The 25,558-nt window shown below is 50.3% G+C and overlaps 9 protein-coding genes across 9 annotated transcripts; 4 read left to right on the top strand and 5 right to left on the bottom strand.

The window, feature by feature from the left end:
- Positions 1-244: 244 nt before the first annotated feature.
- Positions 245-2,225, top strand: BDV37DRAFT_296169 (intradiol ring-cleavage dioxygenase; the record flags this gene model as incomplete). The annotated part of the gene is made up of 5 exons (XM_032090061.1): positions 245-1,069; positions 1,123-1,275; positions 1,323-1,465; positions 1,528-1,693; positions 1,777-2,225. Exons 1-5 carry the CDS (start codon positions 820-822, stop codon positions 2,223-2,225), a joined length of 1,161 nt encoding a protein of 386 aa, XP_031938854.1. The 5' UTR covers positions 245-819.
- Positions 2,226-3,056: 831 nt separating this feature from the next.
- BDV37DRAFT_273549 (putative phenol monooxygenase) lies at positions 3,057-8,124 on the bottom strand (the record flags this gene model as incomplete). The annotated part of the gene is made up of 7 exons (XM_032085078.1): positions 3,057-4,064; positions 4,119-4,508; positions 5,987-6,262; positions 6,408-6,442; positions 6,480-6,870; positions 6,924-6,946; positions 7,014-8,124. 7 exons carry the CDS (start codon positions 8,122-8,124, stop codon positions 3,057-3,059), a joined length of 3,234 nt encoding a protein of 1,077 aa, XP_031938853.1.
- Positions 8,125-10,038: 1,914 nt separating this feature from the next.
- BDV37DRAFT_296168 (flavin-containing monooxygenase) lies at positions 10,039-12,165 on the top strand (the record flags this gene model as incomplete). The annotated part of the gene is made up of 7 exons (XM_032090060.1): positions 10,039-10,300; positions 10,376-10,569; positions 10,634-10,798; positions 10,857-11,022; positions 11,074-11,142; positions 11,197-11,889; positions 11,963-12,165. The coding sequence occupies 7 exons, from the start codon at positions 10,039-10,041 to the stop codon at positions 12,163-12,165; spliced, it is 1,752 nt and encodes a 583-aa protein (XP_031938852.1).
- Positions 12,166-13,039: 874 nt separating this feature from the next.
- Positions 13,040-15,347, top strand: BDV37DRAFT_273547 (fungal specific transcription factor domain-containing protein; the record flags this gene model as incomplete). The annotated part of the gene is made up of 7 exons (XM_032085077.1): positions 13,040-13,130; positions 13,425-13,524; positions 13,632-13,699; positions 13,759-14,699; positions 14,752-14,843; positions 14,896-15,201; positions 15,293-15,347. The coding sequence occupies 7 exons, from the start codon at positions 13,040-13,042 to the stop codon at positions 15,345-15,347; spliced, it is 1,653 nt and encodes a 550-aa protein (XP_031938851.1).
- A 541-nt stretch (positions 15,348-15,888) lies between these two features.
- BDV37DRAFT_285552 (putative extracellular exo-polygalacturonase) lies at positions 15,889-17,632 on the bottom strand (the record flags this gene model as incomplete). Its single annotated transcript, XM_032087756.1, has 8 exons — positions 15,889-15,933; positions 15,988-16,062; positions 16,110-16,211; positions 16,301-16,489; positions 16,552-16,712; positions 16,776-16,834; positions 16,894-17,260; positions 17,329-17,632. The coding sequence occupies 8 exons, from the start codon at positions 17,630-17,632 to the stop codon at positions 15,889-15,891; spliced, it is 1,302 nt and encodes a 433-aa protein (XP_031938850.1).
- An 828-nt stretch (positions 17,633-18,460) lies between these two features.
- Positions 18,461-19,696, bottom strand: BDV37DRAFT_254530 (mitochondrial pyruvate carrier family protein). Its single transcript, XM_032082645.1, has 4 exons — positions 19,329-19,696; positions 19,239-19,254; positions 18,980-19,116; positions 18,461-18,924 (listed from the first exon to the last, which is right to left on the bottom strand). Exons 1-4 carry the CDS (start codon positions 19,502-19,504, stop codon positions 18,738-18,740), a joined length of 516 nt encoding a protein of 171 aa, XP_031938849.1. The 5' UTR covers positions 19,505-19,696; the 3' UTR covers positions 18,461-18,737.
- A 171-nt stretch (positions 19,697-19,867) lies between these two features.
- Positions 19,868-20,605, top strand: BDV37DRAFT_177712 (L51/S25/CI-B8 domain-containing protein). The gene is made up of 4 exons (XM_032079439.1): positions 19,868-20,080; positions 20,144-20,250; positions 20,317-20,349; positions 20,409-20,605. The coding sequence occupies exons 1-4, from the start codon at positions 19,995-19,997 to the stop codon at positions 20,465-20,467; spliced, it is 285 nt and encodes a 94-aa protein (XP_031938848.1). The 5' UTR covers positions 19,868-19,994; the 3' UTR covers positions 20,468-20,605.
- Positions 19,868-21,959, bottom strand: BDV37DRAFT_254526 (DODA-type extradiol aromatic ring-opening family dioxygenase). Its single transcript, XM_032082644.1, has 7 exons — positions 21,627-21,959; positions 21,370-21,542; positions 21,137-21,297; positions 20,410-21,071; positions 20,317-20,350; positions 20,142-20,250; positions 19,868-20,078 (listed from the first exon to the last, which is right to left on the bottom strand). The coding sequence occupies exons 2-4, from the start codon at positions 21,531-21,533 to the stop codon at positions 20,608-20,610; spliced, it is 789 nt and encodes a 262-aa protein (XP_031938847.1). The 5' UTR covers positions 21,534-21,542; positions 21,627-21,959; the 3' UTR covers positions 19,868-20,078; positions 20,142-20,250; positions 20,317-20,350; positions 20,410-20,607.
- A 528-nt stretch (positions 21,960-22,487) lies between these two features.
- BDV37DRAFT_273543 (putative chitin synthase activator (Chs3)) lies at positions 22,488-25,337 on the bottom strand (the record flags this gene model as incomplete). The annotated part of the gene is made up of 4 exons (XM_032085076.1): positions 22,488-22,621; positions 22,686-24,914; positions 24,967-25,149; positions 25,220-25,337. 4 exons carry the CDS (start codon positions 25,335-25,337, stop codon positions 22,488-22,490), a joined length of 2,664 nt encoding a protein of 887 aa, XP_031938846.1.
- Positions 25,338-25,558: the final 221 nt, after the last annotated feature.

Raw genomic sequence — 25,558 nt, 5'->3', positions numbered from 1 at the left:
CCTGATAGAGATCGACATACGCGTCGGCAGTCAACAGCTATCAATTACCGCTTCCGCTGATTCGGAAGAGCTCCGCTGTGCCAAGACATCTTGTGCCTGGATGCTAGAGATGCACGCACACAGACCAGACTCCTGTGGCACAGCGAGTGCGAATACGCAATTACATCGAGAATAATGGATCGACAAGGCTTCGCAACCATGCCCGAGGAATAGCCACCAATCATCCTAAGCCTATTAATCACTCCGGCTGTGCCAAGCCACCGGGTGTTTGTGTCGAGTGAGCTTGATCCACGGACAATTTAGCATTCACGATGCATACTGTTGAGATTACGCCACGGCGGAGTCCTTCTTATGCCTTGCAACTATTCTGCTCCCCCCACTTGCTACGTCCGTGCTTGTTCTAGTCGGGCTATCCATCGTTTCTGAACAATGGATGAGAGTGCCTAGAGGACGTTGCCTCGTCAGCCGACGTCGATCATGCCCCATTTCTGACTGGGCTGGAGATGCCCTAAAACAAGCTATGTCGGTTCGACGGTAGTCTATTGCATTCAGCCGGCGCTAGCACGGTATTTTGGATGCTCTCCTGCCTGGGCCGGGGGTGCTGAACAATGCTCCTCGCCCCATTCGACGGGTTAGACAGGGTGCACTATGGGCATTGCGTCAGCTAGAAGCCGCGGCACTCCTTGTTCGATATGGATGCCACCAAGGTCAACGGGGTATAAATCCAGCTTTGCGCTCGAGAGTTTCTGGCGGATCATCAAGACATTATCTCCTCCCATTCCCTCCACACCAATCGTGTATTAGTACCAATTCTCAATCATGGTTCAACTCGCTTCTACCCTCGTCGCTGGCCTGGCTGGCCTTGCCAGCGTCGTCTCTGCCCATCCGGGCCACGACGTCAAGGCCGAGGCCGCTGAGCGCGCTACTTTCCTGAAGAACGCTCCTCTCCGCTCTCGTAGCCTGGACCAGTGTGCTACCAAGCTGCGTGCTCGCGGACAGGAGCAGCGCAACGTCGCCCGTCGTGAGCAGGCCGTCAAGAACCTACGCCGCAGCATGGGCCTGCAGTCCCGTATGGCCTCCAACTCCATGCATCGCCACCGCATACTGACTGTTCCGGACCAGGCTCCCACTTCCTCAAGGCCAGAGACCTCGACACCGTCCTCAACACCACCCACCACTCCACCCAGGATGTCAACCTCTCCACGGACCCCGAGGTCCTCTTCGCCTCCGAGGCCACCTGCATCCTCGCCCCGGATGTCACCCAGGGACCCTACTGTACGTCATTACCTCCGTACCCAATCAACACCATCTAACACAAGCAGACGTGTCCGGCGAGCTGATCCGCAACAACATCATTGAGGACCAGGCGGGTGTTCCTCTCTACCTGGACATCCAGCTGATCGACACCAACACCTGTGAGCCTGTTCCCCAGGTCTACCTGGACTTCTGGCACTGCAACGCCACCGTAAGCACCCTCTAGCTACCACTGCTCAAAACAGACCCAAGCACTGACAAAGAAAAACAAAGGGTGTCTACTCGGGCGTGACTGCTAGTGGAAACGGCGACAGCAGCGACGAAACTAACCTCGACGCAACTTTCCTCCGCGGCCTCCAAAAGACTAACAACGAGGGTATCGTCCAGTTCCAGACCATCTTCCCCGGTCACTATACCGGCCGTGCTACCCACATCCACGGTACGTACTTGCTCACTTACTTTCTCCCCTCATTTTCCCAATTCTGCTAGTATATAGGATTACTGATCAAAAGGGGGAAATAGTGCTCACCCACCCGGCCAACGAGACCTCCGTTTTGCCCAACGGAACCATCACCGGCCTGTACAACACCAAGACCTCGCACGTGGGCCAGATCTTCTTCGACCAGGACCTCATCTCCGTCGTCGAAGAGACCGCCCCTTACTCCACCAACACCCAGGAACTGACCACCAACGCTGAGGACTCCATTCTCGCCGAGGAGGCCGACACCATTGACCCCTTCGTCGAGTACGTTTTCCTCGGTGACGATGTCTCGGAGGGTATCTTTGGCTGGATCTCCGTTGGTATTGATGCCTCTGAGAGCAGCTCTGTTACCGCTGCTGCGTACCTGACTGAGGATGGTGGTGTTGAGAATGAGAACGCTGGTATGGGTATGGGTGGTGGTGGCGGTGCTCCTCCCAGTGGTTCTGGAGCTCCTTCTGGTGCTATGCCTTCGGCTAGTGCCTCTGCTTAAAGGAGGTTTGTAGGATACAGGTGATTGGATCTGTTGGTTCAATCGACGTGTTTCTTTTTCTTCTATGTTCTGGATATTTGGGTCTAGTTTGGATCAAAGTATCTAGTATTCGCTTCTCGATAGTACATTTTTGAAACAATCAATGTGGTATTCCTCGTCAATGAGTTGCCACCTTTCTAGTATTCATTTATGCAATTTTCATACCGGATGATACAAAAGGAAATATTGAAAGTGTACTGGGCATAATCGATAGAATTCATTGGTGAAGTATGAGATAGACGCTCGTCGAAAAGTGTTGTACTCGAACCGGGAGATATGGTGTTATCAGTAGAGTTGGCTGCACTTGGAATAGCAGGGCTAGAACCCTCACCTAAATACAGGCAACATTGTCATACAATGATGCACTGATTTACCGTACATCGATTTCTTAGGGTTTGGGCACCTTTGCTATAATCGCCGGTGGCACGAAATGGGAAAAAGATCGAATGTATAAAAGTAATCACTTGGTAATCGTGCTGGATAGTGTGAGCAACTTCATTGATACACGCCCAGGGGTAAGGCCTGAGACGATTGAGGGGCTTGCATAGAAGCAGACTTGGAAAGATCAAGTCACATGGGTACCAAGTGGTCAAACCGAGCAAACCGATCATATCAAGATAGGAAGGTGAGGCCCTTCCAGATAGATATGAGCAAATACAAAGCTCTCCAGAGATAAGCCAGAATCTTACATAATAATAGCTTCTTGTATATTACTTGCAGTATAGCAAATAGCTAAGCAAGCACTTCAACACGTAAATACATTATGCATTACTTATCTAAATAATAAAGATATTAACCCGCAGCATAGGTACTCATCTTCCTCATCGTCTCCCCATGCTTCCACAAGAAGATCGGGGCTGGGATACCAATGGCGATCGATATGAAAGCCAACAAACTATTCCCCCACCCATAATGCAACGCCTGGTACATGTACGGCGCGAAAAGTGGAAACGCAAATCCAGCAATGGAGCGCAAGAATGAACCAGCGGCCATCGCACTAGCCGCGAATCGCGTGTAGGCATCGACAATGTAGGTCTGGATACACTGCATGGCAACTATGTTGCCCATAGCCAAGAGCATGGCACCGATATTCGGGACAATCCAGTGACAGTGGGTTTGCGCGGTCCATCCGTAGATGAAAAGGCCAACTGGGTTGAGGATGGCGGCAATAGATAGTAGCGGGGTGCGGAATTCCGGCTTTCCTGTACCGCTGTTGCGGCTTTTGAGACGGCGATAGATGAGGTCATTGAGCCGTGCACAGATCTGAGAGCCCAGGCAATACCCTACCCCAAGAGATATGTAGTTTAGACCGCCAATGCCAGTGGACTCATTATAGTACTCCGGGCTAGTCCATAGGGCCGGAAATGTCGATGACATCAAATATAAGATACCGTACACGAAGGCCATATATATCGCAAGGGCTTGGACGATGGGTTGTGTTGCGAGAAGGCGGAACGGGCGAACAAGCGCTGTTCTTAGAACCTCAGGTAAAGTCTTGTTCTGTCGCTCAGCTTCGGTCTCGTAGGAGGTGTCTCCTGTGTCTTTGCGGAGCTTTTTCGCTCGTGTCCTGAGGATCTTAGGGGCATATGTCTCGCGCAAGAAGAAAAGACCCATGACTTGGATGACACCATCAGCGATGGATGTGGCGTAGAATACCCATCTCCATGTTGTCCTTTCTGCGATGAAGCCGCCAGCAATCGGGCCCACAGCTGGGCCGAGGAGAGGTGCTAAGCTATAGATAGCAATACTTTTACCGCGTTCTTCCGGTAGGAAGCAGTCAGAGAGGACACCGCCACCTATCTAAGTGCTGTTAGATCGTAAACCGATATATACGCAATGATCTGCAGTACTTACGGCTAAAGGGGCACTGCCGCCTAGACCAGCCAGAAACCGAAAGACGATCATCTGCGCCGCAGTTTTAGATACGCCACAGGCGATGTTGAAAATAAGGAAAAATAGATTCGCAAGCTGTAAAACAATGACTCTTCCGTAGATCTCAGATAAGGGCCCAAGGAATAGCGGGCCAAATGCATACGCCAGGACGAAAATGGACAGCATGAGTTGGGAGGTCACTTCATCTTCAATATTGAATTCGGACTTCATGGTTTGTAATGCAGGTGCAACCATAGACGACATCACCGGGGAGATAAACGTAAAACAGGATACGATCAAAACAGCTCCCCATTTCTTCTTCGTTGGCCAATTCTTAGGGTTGTCAGGGTCGTCAGGACCAGACCATGTAACCTACGTCATCAGTAACTGATCATGGTAACCAGAGGAGCTCGCAGAGACTCACTAGTTTGGAGTCCTGTGGACTGTTTGACTTCCCTAGGCTAGATGTAGTCTGAGCACCCTTTTCCAAGTCAATCCCCCGCTCTTTTGGGTCTCTCACAGCTTCAAGGCCATGTTCGTTTCCATTCTTTTCACTTTGTGGCGCCCCGTCCTTGAGGACCACTGCACCATGTTCAGTTGCAACACTACTGTGGAGTACAGATTGATCGTCGGGAGTTTGTCCGGCGCCAGCTCCACCATTATGCGAGACATTCTGTATAGTTCTTGAGCTGGATCTCTCCGTTGAGCGTGCAGTACCTGGACGGGGCGCTTCAGTGGTTGGTAGATGCGGCTCAGAGTTGAGAGTAGAGGACGACGAAGACCGTGGTCTGGCAGGTCCAGTACCTAACGTCCGATGACTACCAGCCATAGCCAGCAATGTATCCAGGAAAGCCAAGGAGAAATTTTTGATTCACGAAAAAGCAGAACGGGAGAAATGAAACACGAGACGGGAACCACACGATATACCCCGAATCATTTTGACCCTGCCAGCGAACCACCAATAAAAGCATCCAACGAAGCGTAGTACAGCATAACCCTAGGATAATCCATCATAGTGACGGATTTTGCAAACGTTAACACCGACAGTGGAGCATCTTTGCTAGATTTTGCAATTCTGAGAGCCGTGATTGGGCTAGGAGGAAAGCTTGACACTGAATATGTATGGAATATTTTTGGACGGCACCCCGACTCCCGACGATAATTGTGGAGCAGCGCGGCTTGGCCCGTCTATTGCTGAGGACTCAGTGAGGAGATTCCAAGTTGTCCAACTGGATTTATCTAGAATCGGATCTTCGGCATCTTGATGGCACGTGATGCGTGACAGTCTCAAGGTGGCCCTGCAGTGAGCCAATCATATTGACTCCGAATCCCAACTCACAATAATCAGGAAGCCCTGATTTCAACAATTTTTGAACAGTATGGGTTCCAATTTGAAATCCTGCCATGCCGGCGAGGTAAGCGAATCAGTTCATTATCATCATCTGCAAGAATCATGGGTCTGGTGACGATCTCCGTGACTCATCTGGCATTGGTTGGACACGCCAGTCTAGAAGGCCTAGAGCATGGTCTCCGTGAACTGACCCTGTTAGCCGAGGATCCCTTGTCCCATAAAACTTCAGTTAAGATGAGGGTGCAGGCCTGTCTGAGTTGTCATGTCTTGCCGTGCTTAGTGATTTTCTGCAGGTTCCAAGTTTCCTTATCTTGTCAGTCAGTCACCGCCATGTAGACATACTAATCGAGCACAAGATAGGCAGTTATTCGTGGTGGACTGTTGTGCCCTCATCTAAATTGTCTCGATTCCGGTCGTCATGGTACGTTTTGTAGTATATAACACTCTATATCTAAATCTTTCTCAAGCATCCTGCTAAATACCTCTCAATCCGGTTTACGTCGTCTAACGCTGCAATTGTCCCAACATATCCATCAGGCCGAATTACGGCCAAGGCTCCCTGGGCTGGGTCCACACCGTAGATTTTATAGACATCGTCGATGTCATAGCCGCTGTGGAACCGCATCTCGGAGTGTTTCTTAAGCTCCTGAGGCACATTGCGCCATGTGAAGGTCTTGTTAAGACGAGGGTGGATAACCACCTGCTCAAGCGTGGAGGCTGGGAAGTGTGGGATAACAGAGGCTCCAAGGGATCTCAACGTCTTAGCAGATATTCCCTTAGGATCTAGCAAGTCTGATGAGGTAAGGCAAAGAATTCGAAATCGTCCGGTTGAAAGAAAATCTGCGGCGCATGGTTAGACTTCTGAACCAGGTATATGGCTAGGCAAGCCAGATATGAACTTTTATAAGCTATTAACGTACCATCTTGCAGATGACGCCGGTTCCCATCGGCATGTCTTTTGAGCCGTACGTCCAATAGTCTCCTTCCCGGACGCAGAATTCCGGAGAGGTAGTCTGTGCCAATGACTGGGTTCTTGATATCTTGTCCTAGCTCCTTCTCCACGGTCAAGTTTTCCGGGTATTCAATACCACAGCCACTGGTAAACCCGTTTCCAGTGCTGAAGACCTCAAGGAATTGGTCATGGGTTAGACCTTCCACGCCATCCTCTCCAGACCCTATCTTGCCTGAGAACATGGATGAAAACGCACGGTCGAATTCGATGAGTTCCTGCGCGATGGTGTGGCGTTCTACATGATACGTGTCTAAGAGGGAATCAGGTTTCCCAGATACTGCAGAATCTGGGGTAAGACCATTGATGGAATAGGCTAGTTTCCACGCTAGGTTGTATGAGTCCATCATGGAAACATTCATTCCTTGTCCAGCCTGTGTGAAAGCAAATGAGTAACGTTATATAGATAAAGAGTATTGCCACGTACCTTGGGACTGTGAGTATGGCACGCTATCGTTTGAAAAAGAAACTGTCAGCCAGGTGTACTTCAAAGCTTATCGGGGTTCTTGTGTCCTACCGTCTCCTACAATGAACACCCGGTTAACTCCCTTGGAGTCCTTGACCGTAAAGTTATCTGATACTCGCTGGCCGATCTGGTACGCGGCCCACCAGTCCACGGCCCCGTCCTCTTTCGGTCGAATATAATATGGCTTGAACGCATCCTCTGCATATTGGAAGATGCTTTCTAAGGTAACCTTACTTCTCCGAGCCCGAGCATCGGCCTTTGGAGTGGTAGTCTCATTGACGGGAACCTGGTCCAGGTCTGGCGTAGCTTCCTCGGGCACCTGGACATAAAGACGAGTCAAATATTCACCAGTAGCAATACGCTCACGTGGAATGACCATCACTGAGCCCGCTGGTGAATGAATGGCGCACCGTCTCCTGATGTCCGGAAAATCTGTATCCACGACCAGATCGACCACACCCCAGATATGATCTAACGACTCGCCCACAAGCTGCAGTCCCATGCACCGACGGACCATCGAATGCGCCCCATCGGCACCAACCAGGTGCTTCGCGCGCACGGTTCTGCGCTGCCCATCCGTTTCTAGGTCAGCAACAACAGGGAACTCAGGATTTCCAGCTTCATCAATCCGGGCATCAAGAAGTTTAGTATTACGCTGGACACCACGCTTTGAATAACGCAGTAAATCCGTCTCTATAATCCGTTCGATTCGACCTTGGTGAATAGTCACTTCATGCCGGTACCGCGCTGGAACGGCAACATCGGGGACTATCGATGTTCTTTCGATTATCTCGTCCTTGTTAGCGGAAGGGTTCCAAAATGCCACCTCTTCCATGTGACATCCGTCGTTAATGATCTCGTCTACGACTCCGAGGGACTTCAGCACTTCCAAAGTGCGAGGTTGCAGACCGTCGGCTTGACCTGATTTGAGGGTTCCGGGCTTCGCATCAACACAGAGCAGCGAGTCGTCGCTTAGTCCGTATCGTGCCAGGAGCAAGTTCAACATGAGTCCCGCTGGACCAGCGCCAACAATGACCACTTCATATTTGTCTGCTTGGTCGACACGAGCAAAGGGTGACGAGAGGCGGGGCAATGGTGGGGCAAACGAGGGAAGCACACGCAGTTCCCGCGACGCCGCAGAGTACTCGGTGAATACAGGCATGAGAGAGGGATGTTAAAAATGATTCGAATCGTGACCGGTTAAGGGGTTAATAGATGTACGGGGGCGAGCGCGGAGACTTGGGATTTATATATTGTCTCCGGCTGGAATGGTAGTAGAAATATAATGCTTCGAAGTCTCGACATGGCCCAAACGGGAAAACATCCCCAATGATCGTGAGTGGGGGCTCAAGAACGTGTGGGAGGCGTTGCTCTCGAGTCTCGATTATTAAGAAGTGTACCGGACTGCCCAGTAGTTAACCCCAGCCTCATGATTGGCTTTGGCCTTATACTTTCCCCAGTTTTTGGCGGGGACGTTGCGCTGACTGTTGATTACTTGAACATCACCAATGCCCTGATCGTCATTTCGTACGTGGTCAAGAATTTATGTAGCATAGTGGAATCAGGGGGTTCGGCCACGACGTCATTGCCTTGCGGCAAGAAGCATTAGACCAAACGAAGCATGCGTGTATGCATACCTAGTATGAGTACACCATACACACAAGGCGATTTCGTGGGCGGAGCTGGACTTGCGTCAACGATTTAGCCGAGCTTGTAGTCCGTTTGGTACATAAATACATGACTCGGGAGAATACGAAAGTGGGCATGACAGTACTAGTACAATACGCAGAAATGCCGTGTTGAAACGCGACATGGTTACCTGCCGGGGGTTCTCCGGTGCCAATAAAGTTTAACCTTCTCACGAGAGCGGACAGGGATCTGTTCTCCAATGAGACACGCTGTCCATAGACTCCACACGACTCCATACGCGCCGTAATTCCGCACTTCCCCAATGTCTGGATCTACGATTAGTACTCTACCGACTTCCAATTTTCAACATCCGTTCAGTGCCGTACGGATTTACGGATTAATGCAAGCACATACAATTCGCCAACCCCAACGATAGCATCATAGCACTGTCCAAAGGGACCCTATTCGATCGACCAACCCCGGCTCCTTTGGTTTGACAGTATCCGATCACAACACCATCTCGGGGAGGAGAGCACACCAAGCTTCCACCCCCGCAATTTGTTTTAACCACGGGGGATTCCCGAGACCGGGGGTGGAGTATCCACTGGCTTTCTTTTACTGTACCTGGGGTTGCGGGATAGAACAGAAATTGGTTTGCTTGTGAGAACTTATTGCGCGAAGGCATGTGCATTGATTTTGTGTAATACTAATAGTTGTTGTTCGCACAGTAACCCGGGGATGGTCGCGTACAAGATGTACTACAAGATGTGATGAGTTGGCAGTATCTATAACAAACCATGTTAAGGGCCACCAGACATGGTATCTCTACTCCGAGCCCTAAGAACTCCTAGCTAAGGAAAGTTCGCTACGACAATGCAGCATTCCTTGTTTCTAGGTGCCCACGCCATAGTCTTAGTTTAGTATAGCATATTCCTTCTCTACCCATTTGACTCGTCAGCTGCTGACAACGCGAGTATAGCACAAAAAATATACACACTCGTAACCGAGGTTACAGTACGAAGCTTTGCTCGCAAGGTTTACTATAAGAACTTTGTCAATTATACTCGGAAAATGAACCCTTATGATGAATAACCATTTGTTATTCTCCCCGGACCCGGGCCTGCTCGGGGGGAAATTGGGGACACGGGGAGGAGATCGGCAATCAATCTCCATTTGTGGGGATACCACTGGCATCTAGTGGGTATATGAGAGGCATTTGTGATCTCTGAATGGTTATAAGTATTGCATTGGCTGCTGGCCCGAAGCATCTATTAAAGCCGGCCACAACGCACATACAGCATTCCTGACTTGCGTTTTAAAAGAGTGTTCGCAACGCTAGGAGCCAGTCTCAAGCCTGCTCGCCCTCTTCTTCTGTATGCCAGATTCGACATATATCCCTTCGTTGTTCTCACTGTCTGAATATACCCCTTGAGCGGAAACCTCAATTATGTTACGCCTGCTGGCTCAAGCTGCTGGTGTCGAGACTGTCCACAAAAAGTCTCAATCACCTAGCAGAGACTTTGTTGAGCCGCGTTCGGTTGATGAGAGTCGTCCTATACGGGTAGTCGTCATTGGATCAGGCATTTCTGGGATCATCTCTTCCATCCGATTCAGACAACGAATCCCCAATGTGGACATTTGCGTCTATGAGAAGAACGCGGACATTGGAGGAACATGGTATGAAAACAGATACCCGGGCTGCGCATGTGGTACGTCTAAACTCCCTATCTCTAGCCCTACATTGTGCTATGAGTTGTCCCTATCTAATACATATTGTTTAATAGATATCCCCGCCCACACCTACCAAGCTACATTTGAACCTAATAAGGAGTGGTCAGCATTCTATGCTTCATCCCCAGAGATCCATCAATATTGGAAACGGGTGGCACACAAATTTGGCTGCATGGAGTATGTCAAACTCAAACATCAAGTCAGCGAAGCGGTGTGGGATGAGCAAAAGAGCAAGTGGCAGTTGCAGGTAAATATGAATCATCATCTTCTCCTTACTCCCAAATGATGGTAACTGACTTTCTCTTATAAAGATTCAAGACACCGATGGCGGCTCAACATATTCAGACCAGTGCGATGTACTTATCTCAGCCACGGGGGCTCTAAACAATTGGAAATGGCCCAATATCCCTGGCCTCCATGACTTCAAAGGGAAGCTTTTGCACAGTGCTGCTTGGGACGAGAGCTATGATTATAGCGTGAGATAAACTTCAGTTAAAGCTTGCTCCGAACCATGACTAACCAGCTCATATACAGGGTAAGAAGGTCGCGGTGATCGGGAACGGTTCTAGTGGGATCCAGATTGTCCCTGCAATGTTACCGAAAGTGGCACATCTTGACCATTATGTAAGAGGCCGGACATGGATCGCGCCCACGTTTGCTCGTGAGGAGATAGATAAGCGGGGTGTCGAAATAGAGAACTGTATGTATTTCCTTCCCGCTAGTTTTGTAGCTTTCTAACGGTTTGTGAAAGTCTCGTTCACTCCGGAAGAGATCGAGACATTCAAGAAGGATCACCAAGCATACCAACAATTTCGCAAAGGTAAGATAATCGCAAGTCATATCCGCCGAGAATCTCTTGTAACCTGATACACAGAGATTGAACTCGAATTGCAATCTGTCCATGGCACCACTATGCTAGGTACGCCGGAACAGGTTGGAGCCAGGGAGGTGTTCCTGGAGAACATGAAGCGGCGACTATCGAGAAAACCGGAGCTTTTAAGTGGTTTGGTGCCGTCTTTCCCACCTGCTTGCCGCCGCTTGACACCCGGACCTGGCTACCTCGAAGCCTTGACGGAAGACAATGTGAGCATCATCAGCAGCAATATTGTCCAAGTGGATGCCGATGGGATCATCACAGCCGATGGAACACATCATCCCACTGACGTTATTGTTTGTGCCACCGGGTTCGACACTACATTCGCACCGCGATTTCCAATTATCGGACGGGGAGGCATATCCCTGGCAGACCGCTGGAAAAACACCCCGGAGACATATCTCTCAATGATGGTTGATGGGTTCCCCAACTACTTCATCAGTCTGGGTCCCAATTCAGCACTCGGCGATGGCAACCTCTTGCTCCTAATTGAGAAGGCAATAGATTATTTCACCTTTTGTGTCCAGAAAATGCAACGAGACAATATACGGTCAATAATGGTAAAGAAAGAGGCGGTCGATCGGTTCACGCGATATTGCGATCAATACTTCACCCGAACAGTCTTCGGGCAGAAGTGTAGCAGCTGGTACAAAGGGGGAGCCGAGGATGGTAGGGTGACGGCTCTGTGGCCTGGTCAGTGTGCCTTGCTATGCATAAGATGCTTCTAGAACAATCACCCAGTCGTTCAAATGCTAACTAGGTATAGGATCTTCCCTTCATTCGCTGAAAGTGTTCGCACACCCTCGGTGGGAGGAATTCACGTATGAGTACGTGAACGATAACCCCAACGGATGGATTGGGGACGGGTGGACGGAGAATGAGAAGAACAAAACAATCCACGTCGACTACTTAGATGACGATCATATTGATTATCCGAAACAGTTATTGAATACTGCCTCAGGGGCTTAATGAACGCATGCCAACGACGCCGATCGGTGGCGAGGGATCCAGCCCCTCTTCAGATGTCCATCCTAGTATAATCATCTGCGGCTATTAGTATGATTTTTTTTCGCAATGAAATAGATTTTGCGCATCAAAGCCTGTTGTTCCTGTTTTTGCTGCTCTTCACGGGTATCGAAGTGGTCGTGGTCTTTGTTTCATACCTTGTGTTTAGAACTCAATAGTCTGCGCTGTGACCACCTGCCATCAGCCCATCACATTATAGGATGGATATAATATAGACTCGGTATAGATAGCTAAGTATAGCAGGTGCCATAATGGACTCGGTATAGGTATCCAAAGAAGGTATAAATCGCATACCGAAGATCATTGTGGATCCCTTCCTGAGAAAGCCGGCAGTGGGATTGACGAAACGCATCCCGTTCACGGCTTTTCAGGAGCCGTTGGTACGGTCACGGTATTGAAAGTTCAAACGCTAGTGGGTAACGACAATACCGAAGTGAACCAATGAGACGGCAATATTGACTACGGTCGGAAACGGTGTATTACGTAGCGGGACAGGCGCAGCGTCTGTTTCAGGTAACTCATGGTAAGAATTCATGCAATAAGAATCTCACCTTTTTCCCATGATTTAGAAATCCCAGTTTCTGATAATGGATTTTATGAGACCATGGTTCCCTCAACAACTTATCTTTTGGTTCATCTTCTTGTTCCCAGTCTTTCAGAGAAATCATCTCATTGCCCCCATTTGAGTTAATTCCCCACTGGATTTCCACTTCGCCCCCCTCCAAGAGGTCCCCATCGCTTTGTCTTTCCTCTATCAACACCCCCTCTCCGTTCTACCCCAGAATTTCTTCTCCCCGATGCACGCCAAACTCTCGCCATGAAATCCTCTGCAAGCAAGCATTTCTGCTGTACCATCTGTCAGCGAGGTTTCACCCGCATTGACCATCTTAAGCGCCACCATCTGCGCCGTATGTTCGTCTTTGCGCCTTTGTCTGGCCCCGGTCTCGGCGACGCCGCTGTGGCCGATGGACCTCCCCGGTCATAACTAACTGGTGAATTATTTGACTTGCAGATTCCGGAGTAAAGCCATACTCATGCGTTTTTTGCAATGAATCATTCGCTCGATGGTTTGTAATTCCTCTCTTATCTGTCTCTGTTCTTTTTTCTTTCTTTTTGTTTTCACTTTTGTCATCCTCTCCAGAGAGAATATCCTTTTAGCTACCAGTCGGTCGCAGCAATCAATTGATGATACTCTCATATAGTGACAATCTACGGGACCACTACGCGGACTGCGCTCAACGAGGAGACCGAAAGATTCCCGAAACTGGACAAAGAGGCAGAAGGCGTCATGCGTGCCAATCGGCAAGTCCATCCCAATTATTGCTTTATCCACCCGCTCTAGTTCTAACGGCCTATCGCATATAGTGTACCTCGATGAAGCTGCGATGCGATGGCCTACGGCCTTGCAGTTCTTGTCAGAAAAGAAATCTCCATTGCAATAATGAGCGTAACCAAGTGAAAGACCATGAAGCGGAAGGTATAAGCACCACTTACAGACCTCCATGTTTTCCGGACGGCGTGCTCATGGTTGTATAGGCTCAGTATCTTCCAAGAACAACGACCAAGAACCGTCGTCAGATCGGGGATCGATCAAATTCCTCCTCAATGGAGGCACAGACACTTTCACAGAACACTGGAACCTCCCTCCCAGCAATGACCGACCCCGTACGCTCAACGATTATCAGAGCCCAAGGAGCTTTGAGGAAGCCGACAGCTCCATCTTAGACTACTCGACAAAGGAAAATTATCTGGAATACGCACCAACATACATTGAGTCAGACCCGATGGCTCTATCTTTCTTCCACGACACCTTTCTCGATTTCTTTAATGGCCCGTTCGGAGATCCCCATAGGTCAACGAATGATCCATATACAAGCGGGATGGCGTATCAGTCCATGGCACCCTCTACGCAAGGTTCCGATCTCAGATTGACCGGACAGCAGCCCGCTTACGGACATGAAGCTCCGTTTGCAACTGCCATGATACAGGCGATTTTGACGAAAGTTTGGTCCCTTCGTCTCGATGCTAAGACGCAGGAGGAGATTTCAGAATTGCTGAACTTCCTTCTAACACCTACACGCATGCGGAAGTATATGGCATTGTACTTCAAGTACTGGCAGCCCAATTGTCCAATGATCCATGTTCCAACGTTTGACCCGAGGACCGTGTCGCTATCGCTTCTCACGTCGGTTTGCTTCATGGGTGCCAAGTATACTGAGGATAAGAGAGAGTTGGACGCTGCGCAGCGACTAGTCGACTTTGCGGAACTGTTTGTCTTCTCCAGCGGAATTTTCTCGAGCGAAAATGAGATCAGTTCGACATATTATGGGGTCCAAAATGCTGATGACGATCCTAATTGCTGGGTTCAATTCCAGAATCTACAGGCTGCATTCCTCATGGTGATATGTCAGTACTGGTCAGGAAGCCGTACGTCACGGAACCGAGCAATGGAAAATCGGTTTAGCGAAGTCATCAAGGTAGGGTTGGTGCAAATCAGCAGTGTGGTTCGTCGGGGCTGACTAGGGACAGGTTGCGCGCAGAATGGGTCTACCCGCGTTTCAGCATGGACCTGAGGAGCGTCTTCATGAGTATTTATGGATTCAGAGGGAGTGTCGTATACGGTACGTCGAGCTACCATCCTTTGAACTCATGATGTCACTAACCACTTCACAGCGCTATCAACTTAATCTCGCTGCTAGACTGCGCATTCTCGTTCTATTCGAACTATCCATGCCGGTTGTCTCATAACGAAATGGAGTGCGCGTTGCCTTGCGTGGAGCCTGTATTTGAATCGGCGCATCCATTCCAGGAACCCAACTTCGAACTATCCCGGGATATAACCCTGTCCGAAGCTTTCCAAATGTTATTTGAAGAAGAAGAAAGCAGCCGGGCTTCATCACCTTCTACGTCCGGCTCTACCGTTGCAGAAACCCTCGCCAAACTCACTATCCTGGACACGTTCATGTTGATTCACTGTAAGTAGATGCTCTCCTGCATGCCACCACTATCTGACGGGAAACAGTGCTTTACGCTTTCATAAACACGCACATGACACTTCTCGCTACTACAGTGCCAAAAACACGCGTCCCGCACTCCCAACAGATACACGGCTCTCGGGCCCATAATTATCGTTCGGCGATACCAGAGGACTCTACACTCGCTTCCATACGCATAGCACTCTCTCGGTGGCATGATCACTGGACCAGGCTGCGCAGTGCAACCTCCAGCCATGACTGGGCCTCCATGGGCTTTTACAAGAACGGCTACCATTTCTGGCTTGTGTCGCAGCTCCTGATCACCAAGAAAGAGAGTGTGGACGTGGTGATGCGCATGGAAGTGAAGTGTGAGGACAAGCTGGAGCAACTCAAAGTTCTGCTGAAGGACGACAACGAATGACGCTTTATGAATGAGTCGCAGTACAACGACTCATTCGATTCTTCTTCTTTTCTTTTTCTCGTTTGTTCTTTCTTGGACAGGCGCTCGCTGTATACACGATGGAATGGATGCATGATTGTACGATACACTAGAGCATTCGGGCGTTACGAATACATATACTTAATTTTAGAGGGACATTCTAAATACCACAGCATAGAGTCGGGGGTGGATTTGCAATTCCAAATCGTTGCACAGGCCTTGTTCCTCTCAGTGACCAACACACACATCCAATTAGCTGGACGAAGCACACTTAACATCCAAGAACTCCTCATCAACCTATACAATATTAGCCCATGCAATCTCAGTACACACACAGTATGAGCAACTCACATTGGTACAAATAAAATCACTGTTCCCCTTAGGACTCTTGACATCGATATTCGTGGCATGAATACCAGAGCAAACCTAAACCGTTAGCATCCCATGTACCCTTCCCAAGAAACAAAACTCACATCAGGACTCGAACAAATAATCGTTCCCACGTTAGGGTCATTCTTTGCAGATGTGACACCCGTGAGATCATTGAAGTAGACATCGCTAATCGTAAGGTTGCTCTGTTCCAAGCCAAGTCAGCCAAACCCGTCCCTTCTATAACATATCCCAAACATCATCTCCCCCCTATGAATACGAAAGAAAGTCATACCGGATACTGGTTACACAACGTCTGGTTCTTCTGTCCATAGCACTGCGTAACCTCAATCGCCCAGTCCACATTCTCGATGTACATGTGGTCGTAGGTGATGTTCTGGACGCTGCCGAGGCCGCCTCCACCCTGGAGATCTTCGGACATTGCGCTGGACACACCGGGCCAGACCTTTATGCGGGCCATGTCCTTTTTCTCTTGTTAGTGGATTGATCTTCTTGAAGAATATTGGGACAGGTATGGGGACGTACAGAGGCATTATACATGGAGATGTTGTAGACGAGGACGTTCTGCACAATATCAACTTCGCCTGGGTATTGGCCTAGTGAGCCCACGGAGATACCGTGGGAACCATTGCAGTGGAGGTTCTGGACGAGGATCTCGGTGCTGTTTGGTTTGAAGGAGACGCAGTCTTTCCAATTCCTTCGGTTAGTGCATTCACAATGATGGCCGAGAGGGGGGGAAAAAAACATACCATCCCCGTTGTTGATGACCGAGTTCTGGATAACGATATTACTCGACCGATACGTATCCCTTATCCATCATTATCAGCACGTCCAGCGCGAGATAACCCAAAAGAAAGGAAAACATACCATCCATCCGTATTCTTCGCCTCATGCTCACTACTACTATACCCCCAAACATCAATGCCATCGAACAGCACATCCGAACTATTCGCAACGAGCTGATACCACTGCGGCGAATACCGCAGCTTCAGCGGGCCGATCGTGCCCCCGTGCAGCCCGATAATGCCGACGAGAATGGGCCGCAGGATGAGCGCATCCTCCGCGTACAGGTCGTACCAGACCTGGCCGTTCCCGTTGAGCTCGCCGCCGCCGTAGACGTTGACGTCTGTGCCGCCGAGGTTGAAGAAGGTGGTTGCGTTCTGGAACGTGTGTTTGAAGGAGTTCGCTTGCCAGTAGTCTGTGTCGGGGGTGAAGGTGATTTTGCCGAGAATTTCTGGGTTCGTCTGGTTAGTTTTCTTGTGCATTGCGATGTTGGTGAAGCGGTGCTATCCTTGTACATACCCAGGTCGACGTGCTTCAGGAAGGTCATGTCCAAGGCGGTGCCAATCGTGTACTCCTTGTCTTCGTCGAAGACGACCTTGCCACCGTTGTTACATTGCTTCAGGGCTGAGAGGATGTATGGTGCATCGTCCGTGCCGTCTCCGTTGCTGTGGACATGGCAAGTCTTGTGCCGCGGTGAACTGGCCGGAAGGGGTCGGAATGGTGGTTTGGGCCCGACTGCGTCGGTCCGGGACAAGGAGAAGCCCTCTACCGGTAGGCTTAAGCCTAGGGAGAGGAGGAGGGTGGTTGCTTGGGTGAGCTTCATGGCTCTTGTTCTTGGTGGGTGTTGAGGAGGTCAATCAATGGCTGGGCTCGGTTTCGTGACGGCGCTGTCTACTATGTAGGCGCTACAGGATTGAGGTGTTTACCACGGGCTTAAAGTGCAGATGGAGGTAGAGACGGGGCTATAGGCAATTATATAGGTTTTATTTCTGGTAAACAGGCTGACATACTCTAGCTCGCACTTGTCAACGAGGCCACTAGGATAAAACCATTCATTTACTTCCCGCCAATCCTCGCGCCAACGGGTGAAAATAAAGTGGAGAGCATTGAAGCTCTGCAGGATTCATCATAAGACAAGCTGTATCGGAGAAATGAAGGCCCAAATCACCGGATGTTGTATAGGGTTGGGATTTGCCGCTTCTGATAGGAGGGATAATATGGCCGGGATTAATCCGATTGGGAGGAGAAATTGGTCGATCGTTCCTCCGTCTTCAAGCCCCGGATTCATGGCTGGGCGTGTTTATGGGGGAAATACTCAGTGACTCGACTAGGGTTGGTTGAACGTGTTGCTGTTCATGTGGAGTTTTCCGGGGTTGCTTTCGATGTTGGGGTTGGCATGACATAACCTCACGTCTATGAGTGGATACTATTCATTTATTCAGACTCTGGACCTTTCACTTTCGGTGTGCTGTTCAATGTAGTATGTATCTTAGGAAACGAAAAAAGGGTTAAGATCGTCCAACTCCAGGAACAAGTGCATTGCTGTATATATTAGGGCTAAATCCTTCGTCTTCCGTAGAGCGAAGGACTGATTATTTCCACGTGACCGTTCGGCATTCGATTACATATCCCAGTATCTTGTGGGCCGGCATAAGGGAAGATAATTTTTAGATAAATTCGGTTTATCTAACGTCTTCGGCGGGAAACCAGTGCAGCCCTGATTTAATATATACAAACAAGAACGCCAGCCATGTTGCGTTGAACCAGTAGAGCCCCCGAAGTACTGTCTATCGAGTGCTAGATGCCCAGATCCACCCAAAAGCTCGTCAATCGACGGTCTATCTCCCTGATGCACAGTTTCCTTTTTAGACCCTCGTCGGGCCCCCTTGCGTGGTAGAGTCCCATCTGGCAGAACCAGTTGAACCGATTTATGCGGACTTCTTCTCAACAGCAGCCTCGGCCTTCACGGCGGCCTCCTTCGCTGAGTCAACCACTTCGTGTTCCATCGCCTTGATGGCTTCGACGGGAGATTCATCCAGGCTACGGTGGTAGTTGTAGATACGGCCGACCTGAACGATACCGACACATCCGAGGAAAAAGTTGACAGCAGCAAGCCTGGGCGAATCAGTATTGTATATCTCAGGGGCTGCGCTCTCTGAGATCAACGTACAGGTAGTTCTTAGGTTTGATAATCAGACACCAGCGGGTCCAGATGGCTCCGGTAGCCGTCAGGGCACCGTTCTGAGTCAAAGACAGCTTCTCGGCGGGACGGCTAAGATCGGAGATACCGGCAATGACCAGAGCCCACTAAGCAAAGTCAGCTATATCCATGGATCGGTGAAGTTCGCGAATTGCGGCCGCCGACGCGGTTATCGTGTTCCTTATTGTGGTGCGTAACGGCGTCCGGCAAGGGAGGGTGTAAATTATACCTTCATGACAGGGGCCCTAGAGCAGCAAGCATTAGAATGGTAAATCAACCCAAAGAGTTTATACAGCTGCCCAGAAAATAAACAACATACCAGAAATGCACCGTCTTGACACCGACGGGGCTGTTCCATATACGCTGGAAAGTGCTCTGTTGCTCAGCGGCGGCATCCGAGCTCTGGAAGCGGCGTCCGGCGCCAAAGCGACGCTGCGCATTGCGAAAAGCAGCGCGAGAGTTCTGGAAGAAACGAAGACCGACGCGGGAGGACATCGTGAAAGTGAGGAGCGAAGAAGATGGGGAAGGGAGAGACAAATGCCGGAAGGCGGAGAAGTGGAGATGGGCTCTCAACCGGGGTGTAGACTAGCAATGTCAGGTCGCACCAGAGGATCAATTTCAACTCTGGGGAATAGAAATAGAGGAGTGGAGATTGACAGAAGAAGAAGAAGTAAGTGAATCAACAGAAGGACAGGATATCAGAGATGAAGCCGACGTCGGCGGTCGCCGTCGGGAATGCTTTCAATCGTTGGGGTTGCGGCTCTTTTCCGGCTGAGGTAAGCGGTGACAATCACGCTTGACCGGATTGGTCCAAGGCCTCAGACCTCAATTCATCACCGTTTCAATCGCTCGATCACCCCTCCGTTGGCTCCAATTGATACCCCAGCTCTGTTTTGATCCGTTTGATCGGGGAAGCAGCTTCTTACTCTCATTGCCTATCGCCGTCTATCCTCCTAATCCGGTCTTCCGTCATTACCCTTTCACAATGTCCGGCAAATACGTTTTCACCAAGGGTCTGAAGGAGCTGCGCTTCCTTTTCTGTCAGACTTCAGAGCACAGCGCTCCCACAAGGTGTGTTCGGAGATACAATTTCTGGTCAAGCATGGCGTGGGATTCACAAATAACACCCAACAGGACCTTCCTGCAGCGCGCATACCCCACCATGAAGAAGCACAACCCTCACGTCCCCATTCTGATCCGCGAGGCCAGCGGTACTCTGCCTAAGGTGTACGCCAGATACGGTATGCTGCAATCGTAACTACAATGGCAAGCGACGTGGAAAAGACTAATACAGGAGTGATGTACAGCATTTGGCAAGGAGACACTCGAGCCATTGAATGGTAAGGGGTTATTTGTTCTAATTGACTTGGTTACAATTACTAATATCAAACCTGTACAGGCTTGTCGGATGCACAGATCGAAGAAAAACTTACCAAGCTCGTGAAGGAGTCGTCATAGCGAATTTTCCGCACTTCCGTATATGTCCATGCATCGTGTTCAAATCGTCAACCATTGTATCTATAGATGAATTGGAAAATTCAATTTACTTCGAAACACTCAAGGGACGCCTGGAATCTCTTCTATTTATACCATCTAATTCACAGAGAACTACTACTGTTGGCTACCTGACCGAATCTAAACTGCGCCCAGCTCATACTGCCCTCACCCAGCGTCCACAGCCTCTTACCGACATCGTCTCCCGCAGCTCCGGCGCCAACGTGAATGGGAAGCAGATGGTCAAAGGTTGGATGTGCCTGCCGAGCATCGGGTCTCTTCAACAGATCCGCCAGAGCCTGCTCTCTCTCCGCCGGGGGAGCCGTGGCCGCTTTCTTCAACGCCTCGTCGAAGCTGGTGGTGTACGGCAGCGGCCGCGAATCGTTCATGGAGAAAAACAGATCGCGCAGGTTGTGGACCGCCATTCCAGAGACGATGATGAGGATGTTTTCATCGCGGAGGCTAGACACGGCCTCTCCGAGCCGGTAATGCGCGACAGGATCCTCGTTCTTGAACAACGAAACCTGCACAATGGGCACGTTCAACGGGTTCGACTCAGGCTCGAATGCTATATGCGATTAGTTTCTCGTGCGCCACATCAAGCACCATTTCTCGCAAAGAGGATGAACCTACCACACTTGAAACTCGCCCACACACCATGATCCAATCCTCTTTTCACACCTTCCGCCTTGATCCCCGCTTTCCCAAGCAGATCAAGCACCTTATTCGCAACCTCCTTACTCCCCACATTGGGGTACTTCTCCTTGTAATAATGGCTGGGGAAGCCGTAGAAACTAGCCGAAAGTCAGCACACATCACCCTATCCTCACCCAAAAATCACAAGACGATGAAAGAGAAAGACATACTCATAAATCAAATCCGTATTCTCAGCCGTATTAACCTGAATCGTATCCCTGCCAGCCTGCCAATGTGCCGAGAAAACCACCACAGCCTTGGGCTTCACCTTGGTCGTAATCTCCTTGCCGATCTGCCCCAGCTTCTTATACGCCGGGTGATCCGTCTGGTACATGACATTCGGCTTTGGTATAGATAGTCAGCATCTCTCTCTCTCTCTCTCTCTCTCTCTCTTCAAATAAAATTCCACAGAAAAGATCAAACTTACACCCCCATGACTCAAAAAATAAATCGGCGTCCGACCCATCTTCTCACTACCAGCTGTTTTCTTAGAGACCTCCCTACTAACAGCGGGAGAAGCACTCGTGAAAAACCGTTTAAGACCGAACAGATTGGCGGCTCGGGAGTCCCGGTACTCCTCTGTGTTATTGTTGGTATTGTAGCCTATGAATAAGGCCAGCGATACTGCGATGAGGACGGTGAGGATGGCGAGCGCTGTGAGCGGGGAAGGTTTTCTGGGTGATTGTTGTTGTGCTGGGGTTGTGGTGGGTTCGGAAGACATATATAATGTTTTTCTTTTAGCTTCGGAGTGGTACTAGACGTTACTAGGTATATAGATGTTGGTTTTGTTGGTAGTTCTGGGTGGGATTTATTGGATTCCAGGTTATTTTATACAGTTTACATGTTATATGGTGTAGCCAATAGTGATGCTGGGCTGGAATTGCAAATTGATTGTAAGCAGTTGTCAGCCGGCGCGGAAGTGCGGAATCCGTCCGCTCTGGGGTTGATTATGTTTTTGTATTAGTGTCTTCAGGTACTCTGTACATATTAATGGTATGGATAAGTTGTTGTCCTGAGAGATGCTCTTTAATGTATATTAGTAACTAGTGTATTTGTATTAGTCTTATTTCTGGGAATCTCGCTCTATGTTCTGGAAGCACATCAATAATAATAATAGGGTATACATCATATGGTATTCATCAAGTCTTCCATATCCAACATCTCAACCATGTGCATAGTGTTAATTCCAACCCGGTCGAAAGAAGATCAAGTCAATGCAAATGGGATATAAAAGAAAAGAAATTGTTCATGCATGAGACATTAAAATCTATAACCTCCCGTTCCGACCTCACATGAGAATGCAGTCGCCTTCGTTTTGCTTCTGCTGGTTGGCACCAGACCGAGAAAGCCGGGCTTTCTGCATCTGGGCGCCTCCCTTCTTGATTTCTTCCAGACGTTCGCGGGCTTTCGGGAATCCTTGGGCTGTGTAGCAGAATAACGTCGATTAGTAATTGTATCAAAGCGATGTGGACTGTAAAGCACTCACCAGCTGCCCGCCAATACCATCGCTTGGCATCCTCCATATTGGCGGTGACCCCGATTCCAACTTCGGTATAGTAACCCATTGCATATTCTGCCTTTGCAAGACTGGAAGTCGCAGCCTTGCGTGCCCAGAGGTAGGCTTCCGTGTCGCTCTGCTGCAGAATCCCCTCCGCGCCAGTCAAATACCATCCGCTCAGGGCAAGCTCACTTTGGTGCTCGCCCTGCGCGGCCGCATGAGTATACCAAAAGATACTCTGCCGGGGGTCCACGGGGCACCCCATCAACCCATACTCGTAAGCAGTGGCTAGTTGGAACTGGGAGAACTTATACCCCAGTTCGGCAGCTTGGTGGAATAGCTGACTAGCATACGCCTCATCACGAATGACTATGTCATTCGGGCCCGCATTAGCATACATGAGCGCAAGTTCATGCAGTGCGTGCGGGTTCTCAGCATCAGCACGTTCTGCGGCACGCTTCAGCCATGAGACACCCTCGCGAGGGTTCTTGGCTTGTCCAAGAAGCCCCTTGAGCATAATCATTCCCATCTTATACATCGCTGGTGGATCTCCCAAAGATGCAGCACGCTTATACCAATGTACTGCCTTGAATGGGTCCCGCTTGGTACCACCGCCTTCTTCCGCACCAATTTCGCAACACACAGCCGTGCGGTAGGCCGACTGACCATGCCCTTGCTTGGCAGCAGTTTGGTACAAGTGGAAAGCTTCCTTGTGATCAACCTGAAGGCCCAGTAGTCCTTGGCCGTAGCAGTCCGCCAAGAAAAACTGTGCGTCAGCATATCCGCTAGACACAAGCTTTTTAACGATTTTGTACGCATCCATCGAATACTTCTCCCTCGCTTTCGCCTTGGACTTGGGATCTAGTCGACTGCTCTCAACCAGCACCACCGAGGCCTCGGCCAGCTTCTGGGCGAGTAACAGTTGGGTCTTCTTGTCAGAAGGATTGCTCTTGACAACCCGCTGCAACTGTTGAAGTTCTTCTTGCGTCACTGGTCCGGCGGGTGAATCAACCGGGGGGCCTTGCTGCGCAGCAACAGGAGGCGGTGCAGAGTCAGCCGCGCTGTTGTACTGGCGTACAGGTGCTGGTCCGCTACCCTGATCGTGGCCGGGTCGGAAAGGTGCCGGATGATGAGGTAGCGCATCGGGGTTTTGCTCGGCGTCTGCCGGGTCCATCTGATTCACTACTGGTGGCGGCGCTTCATTCGCGTATGCGGGCTGATTGGCCCGGTACGGCTGAGGACCATTGCTGCGAATGGAGCCACCGCGGCTTGCGTACCCTGTCTGTTCTTCGGAGTATGCATTCATTTGTGACCCCCAACTACCATGGTGTTGCTGGTGTGGAGTCTGCATGGGATCTTCGTAGCCGAACCCGTAATCCATCCCCTCCTGGTGCTGCGCAGCGGGTGCCGATGCAGGGAGGTCAAAGTGGAATCCTGCATTCTCAAATTGATTTGGCACAGCCCCTGATCTTATCTCCGGCTGAGATTGGACATGATGAACATCGGTAGGCTGCGGGTGGAACGCCGCGTACTGGCCCTGAGGAGCGGGGGGAGCAGGTGTTTTTGATTTCGGTTTTTCTAATCCGAGTAAACTTTCGTCGATTGGACCACCGTGGCCGCCATCAGGCATAGCGTCGAAATTGGGCATGTCGGGTTCATCCGCATGGGCTGTGCTATAATAGCTATCCAGTAATGCGTCGACGTGCAGAGACTTGTGTGCATTGGCTTTCGCGGCAAATGTCGGGTCTTGGTATGTAGCCTGTCCGGGATACATTGGCTTAGCAACGGGCGGGGCCGCCGGTGTCATTGGCGGTGCAGCTGTAACAGGCACGGTTGCGCTTCTATTGATTTGCGGTATCGGCGGGGGTCCATTAGGGTCAGTATAAGACCGCTCGCTCCGCTCACTCCAATCAGACCGTCCAGCTGGCGGACGCCCTTGGCTCGTAGATCTTACGGGGCCAGCAGGATAATCTCCCCTACCCCGTCCAGCGGAGCCAGGGGGCGGCTGTCGAGGCATCTCCTGCCGTCGTGCGTGCGACGTATGCGGACGGTCTGGCACAGTTACAGGCGACATTGGGCCATTGAGATCCATCCTCGCCATTCCCGTTTCAATTCCCGTTGACGTTGAGCCGGACCGGCTGCGTGGTTCTTGGGAAGGAAATATCGGGAACGGATTGTCCCATGCTGCGTTGGAGGGAGGCGGCATAGGATGAGGGGCTGGATTATCATCAGTACTTGATTTACGAATCCGTTCGATGCGAGGTTTCACTCACGAGGCCTTGAGCGATCTTGCCTTGATGGCGCTCGCCTGTCGCCATAGCCACGAGGCGCATCGTATCGATTTGGCGGCGGTCGACCTCTTGGCGCATATCCGCGATCAGGTCGTGAGTCCACGGGAGGGCCATAACCTCCCCGCGGTGGGCGTGGAGCACCTCGTGGAGGTCCGTATGATCTCGGGACTGCTTGGTCACCCGGATAACCGTATCCAACATCGTCGTAGCCTCCATTCCCAGGCGGGTAACCGTAATCGTATCCTTGGTCAAAATGCCCGTCTTGTGGTGGGCCTGGGGGCCGAGAGGGGCGAGGGCCGTAGTTTCTCATGGGCGGAGGCCTCTGCGCTGGATGCTGAGGGTAAGCCATGACAAAGCTCAAAGCTTCGGTTACAGAGACGGCTGTCGTTCACGGAAGAGAAGCGGAATGGTTTTCTCTTTGTCCAGCTGGGCATCAACTAATTCGGTGCGATCCTGTGTCACGCCTCTGGTTTTAATCCACTACGTATCTATCCGGGGGTCAGCTGGTCCATTTGTGTGAAAGGTCCAGTCAGGACCACTTGAAGGATGCGCGCAACGGTCGAAGCTTAC

The sequence above is a fragment of the Aspergillus pseudonomiae genome (assembly GCF_009193645.1).
Source record: "Aspergillus pseudonomiae strain CBS 119388 unplaced genomic scaffold BDV37scaffold_62, whole genome shotgun sequence".
NCBI classification, from domain to species: Eukaryota; Fungi; Ascomycota; class Eurotiomycetes; order Eurotiales; family Aspergillaceae; genus Aspergillus; species Aspergillus pseudonomiae.
Note: the sequence above shows the minus strand (reverse complement) of the source record. Positions and strands in the feature narration are given on the sequence as shown.

Bases quoted from the DNA above. Each gene is read 5' to 3' on its own strand.
- BDV37DRAFT_254526 (XM_032082644.1), bottom strand. From the start codon at position 21,533: ATGTACCAGACGGATCACCCGGCGTATAAGAAGCTGGGGCAGATCGGC. The intron at 21,298-21,369 runs GTATGTCTTTCT...ACTTTCGGCTAG, and splicing joins AATACGGATTTGATTTATGA to TTTCTACGGCTTCCCCAGCC. The intron at 21,072-21,136 runs GTAGGTTCATCC...AATCGCATATAG, and splicing joins GTGGGCGAGTTTCAAGTGTG to CATTCGAGCCTGAGTCGAAC.
- BDV37DRAFT_254530 (XM_032082645.1), bottom strand. From the start codon at position 19,504: ATGTCCTCCCGCGTCGGTCTTCGTTTCTTCCAGAACTCTCGCGCTGCT. The intron at 18,925-18,979 runs GTACGTTGATCT...TGATTCGCCCAG, and splicing joins ATCAAACCTAAGAACTACCT to GCTTGCTGCTGTCAACTTTT.
- BDV37DRAFT_177712 (XM_032079439.1), top strand. From the start codon at position 19,995: ATGTCCGGCAAATACGTTTTCACCAAGGGTCTGAAGGAGCTGCGCTTC. The intron at 20,081-20,143 runs GTGTGTTCGGAG...AACACCCAACAG, and splicing joins GAGCACAGCGCTCCCACAAG to GACCTTCCTGCAGCGCGCAT. The intron at 20,350-20,408 runs GTAAGGGGTTAT...AAACCTGTACAG, and splicing joins GACACTCGAGCCATTGAATG to GCTTGTCGGATGCACAGATC.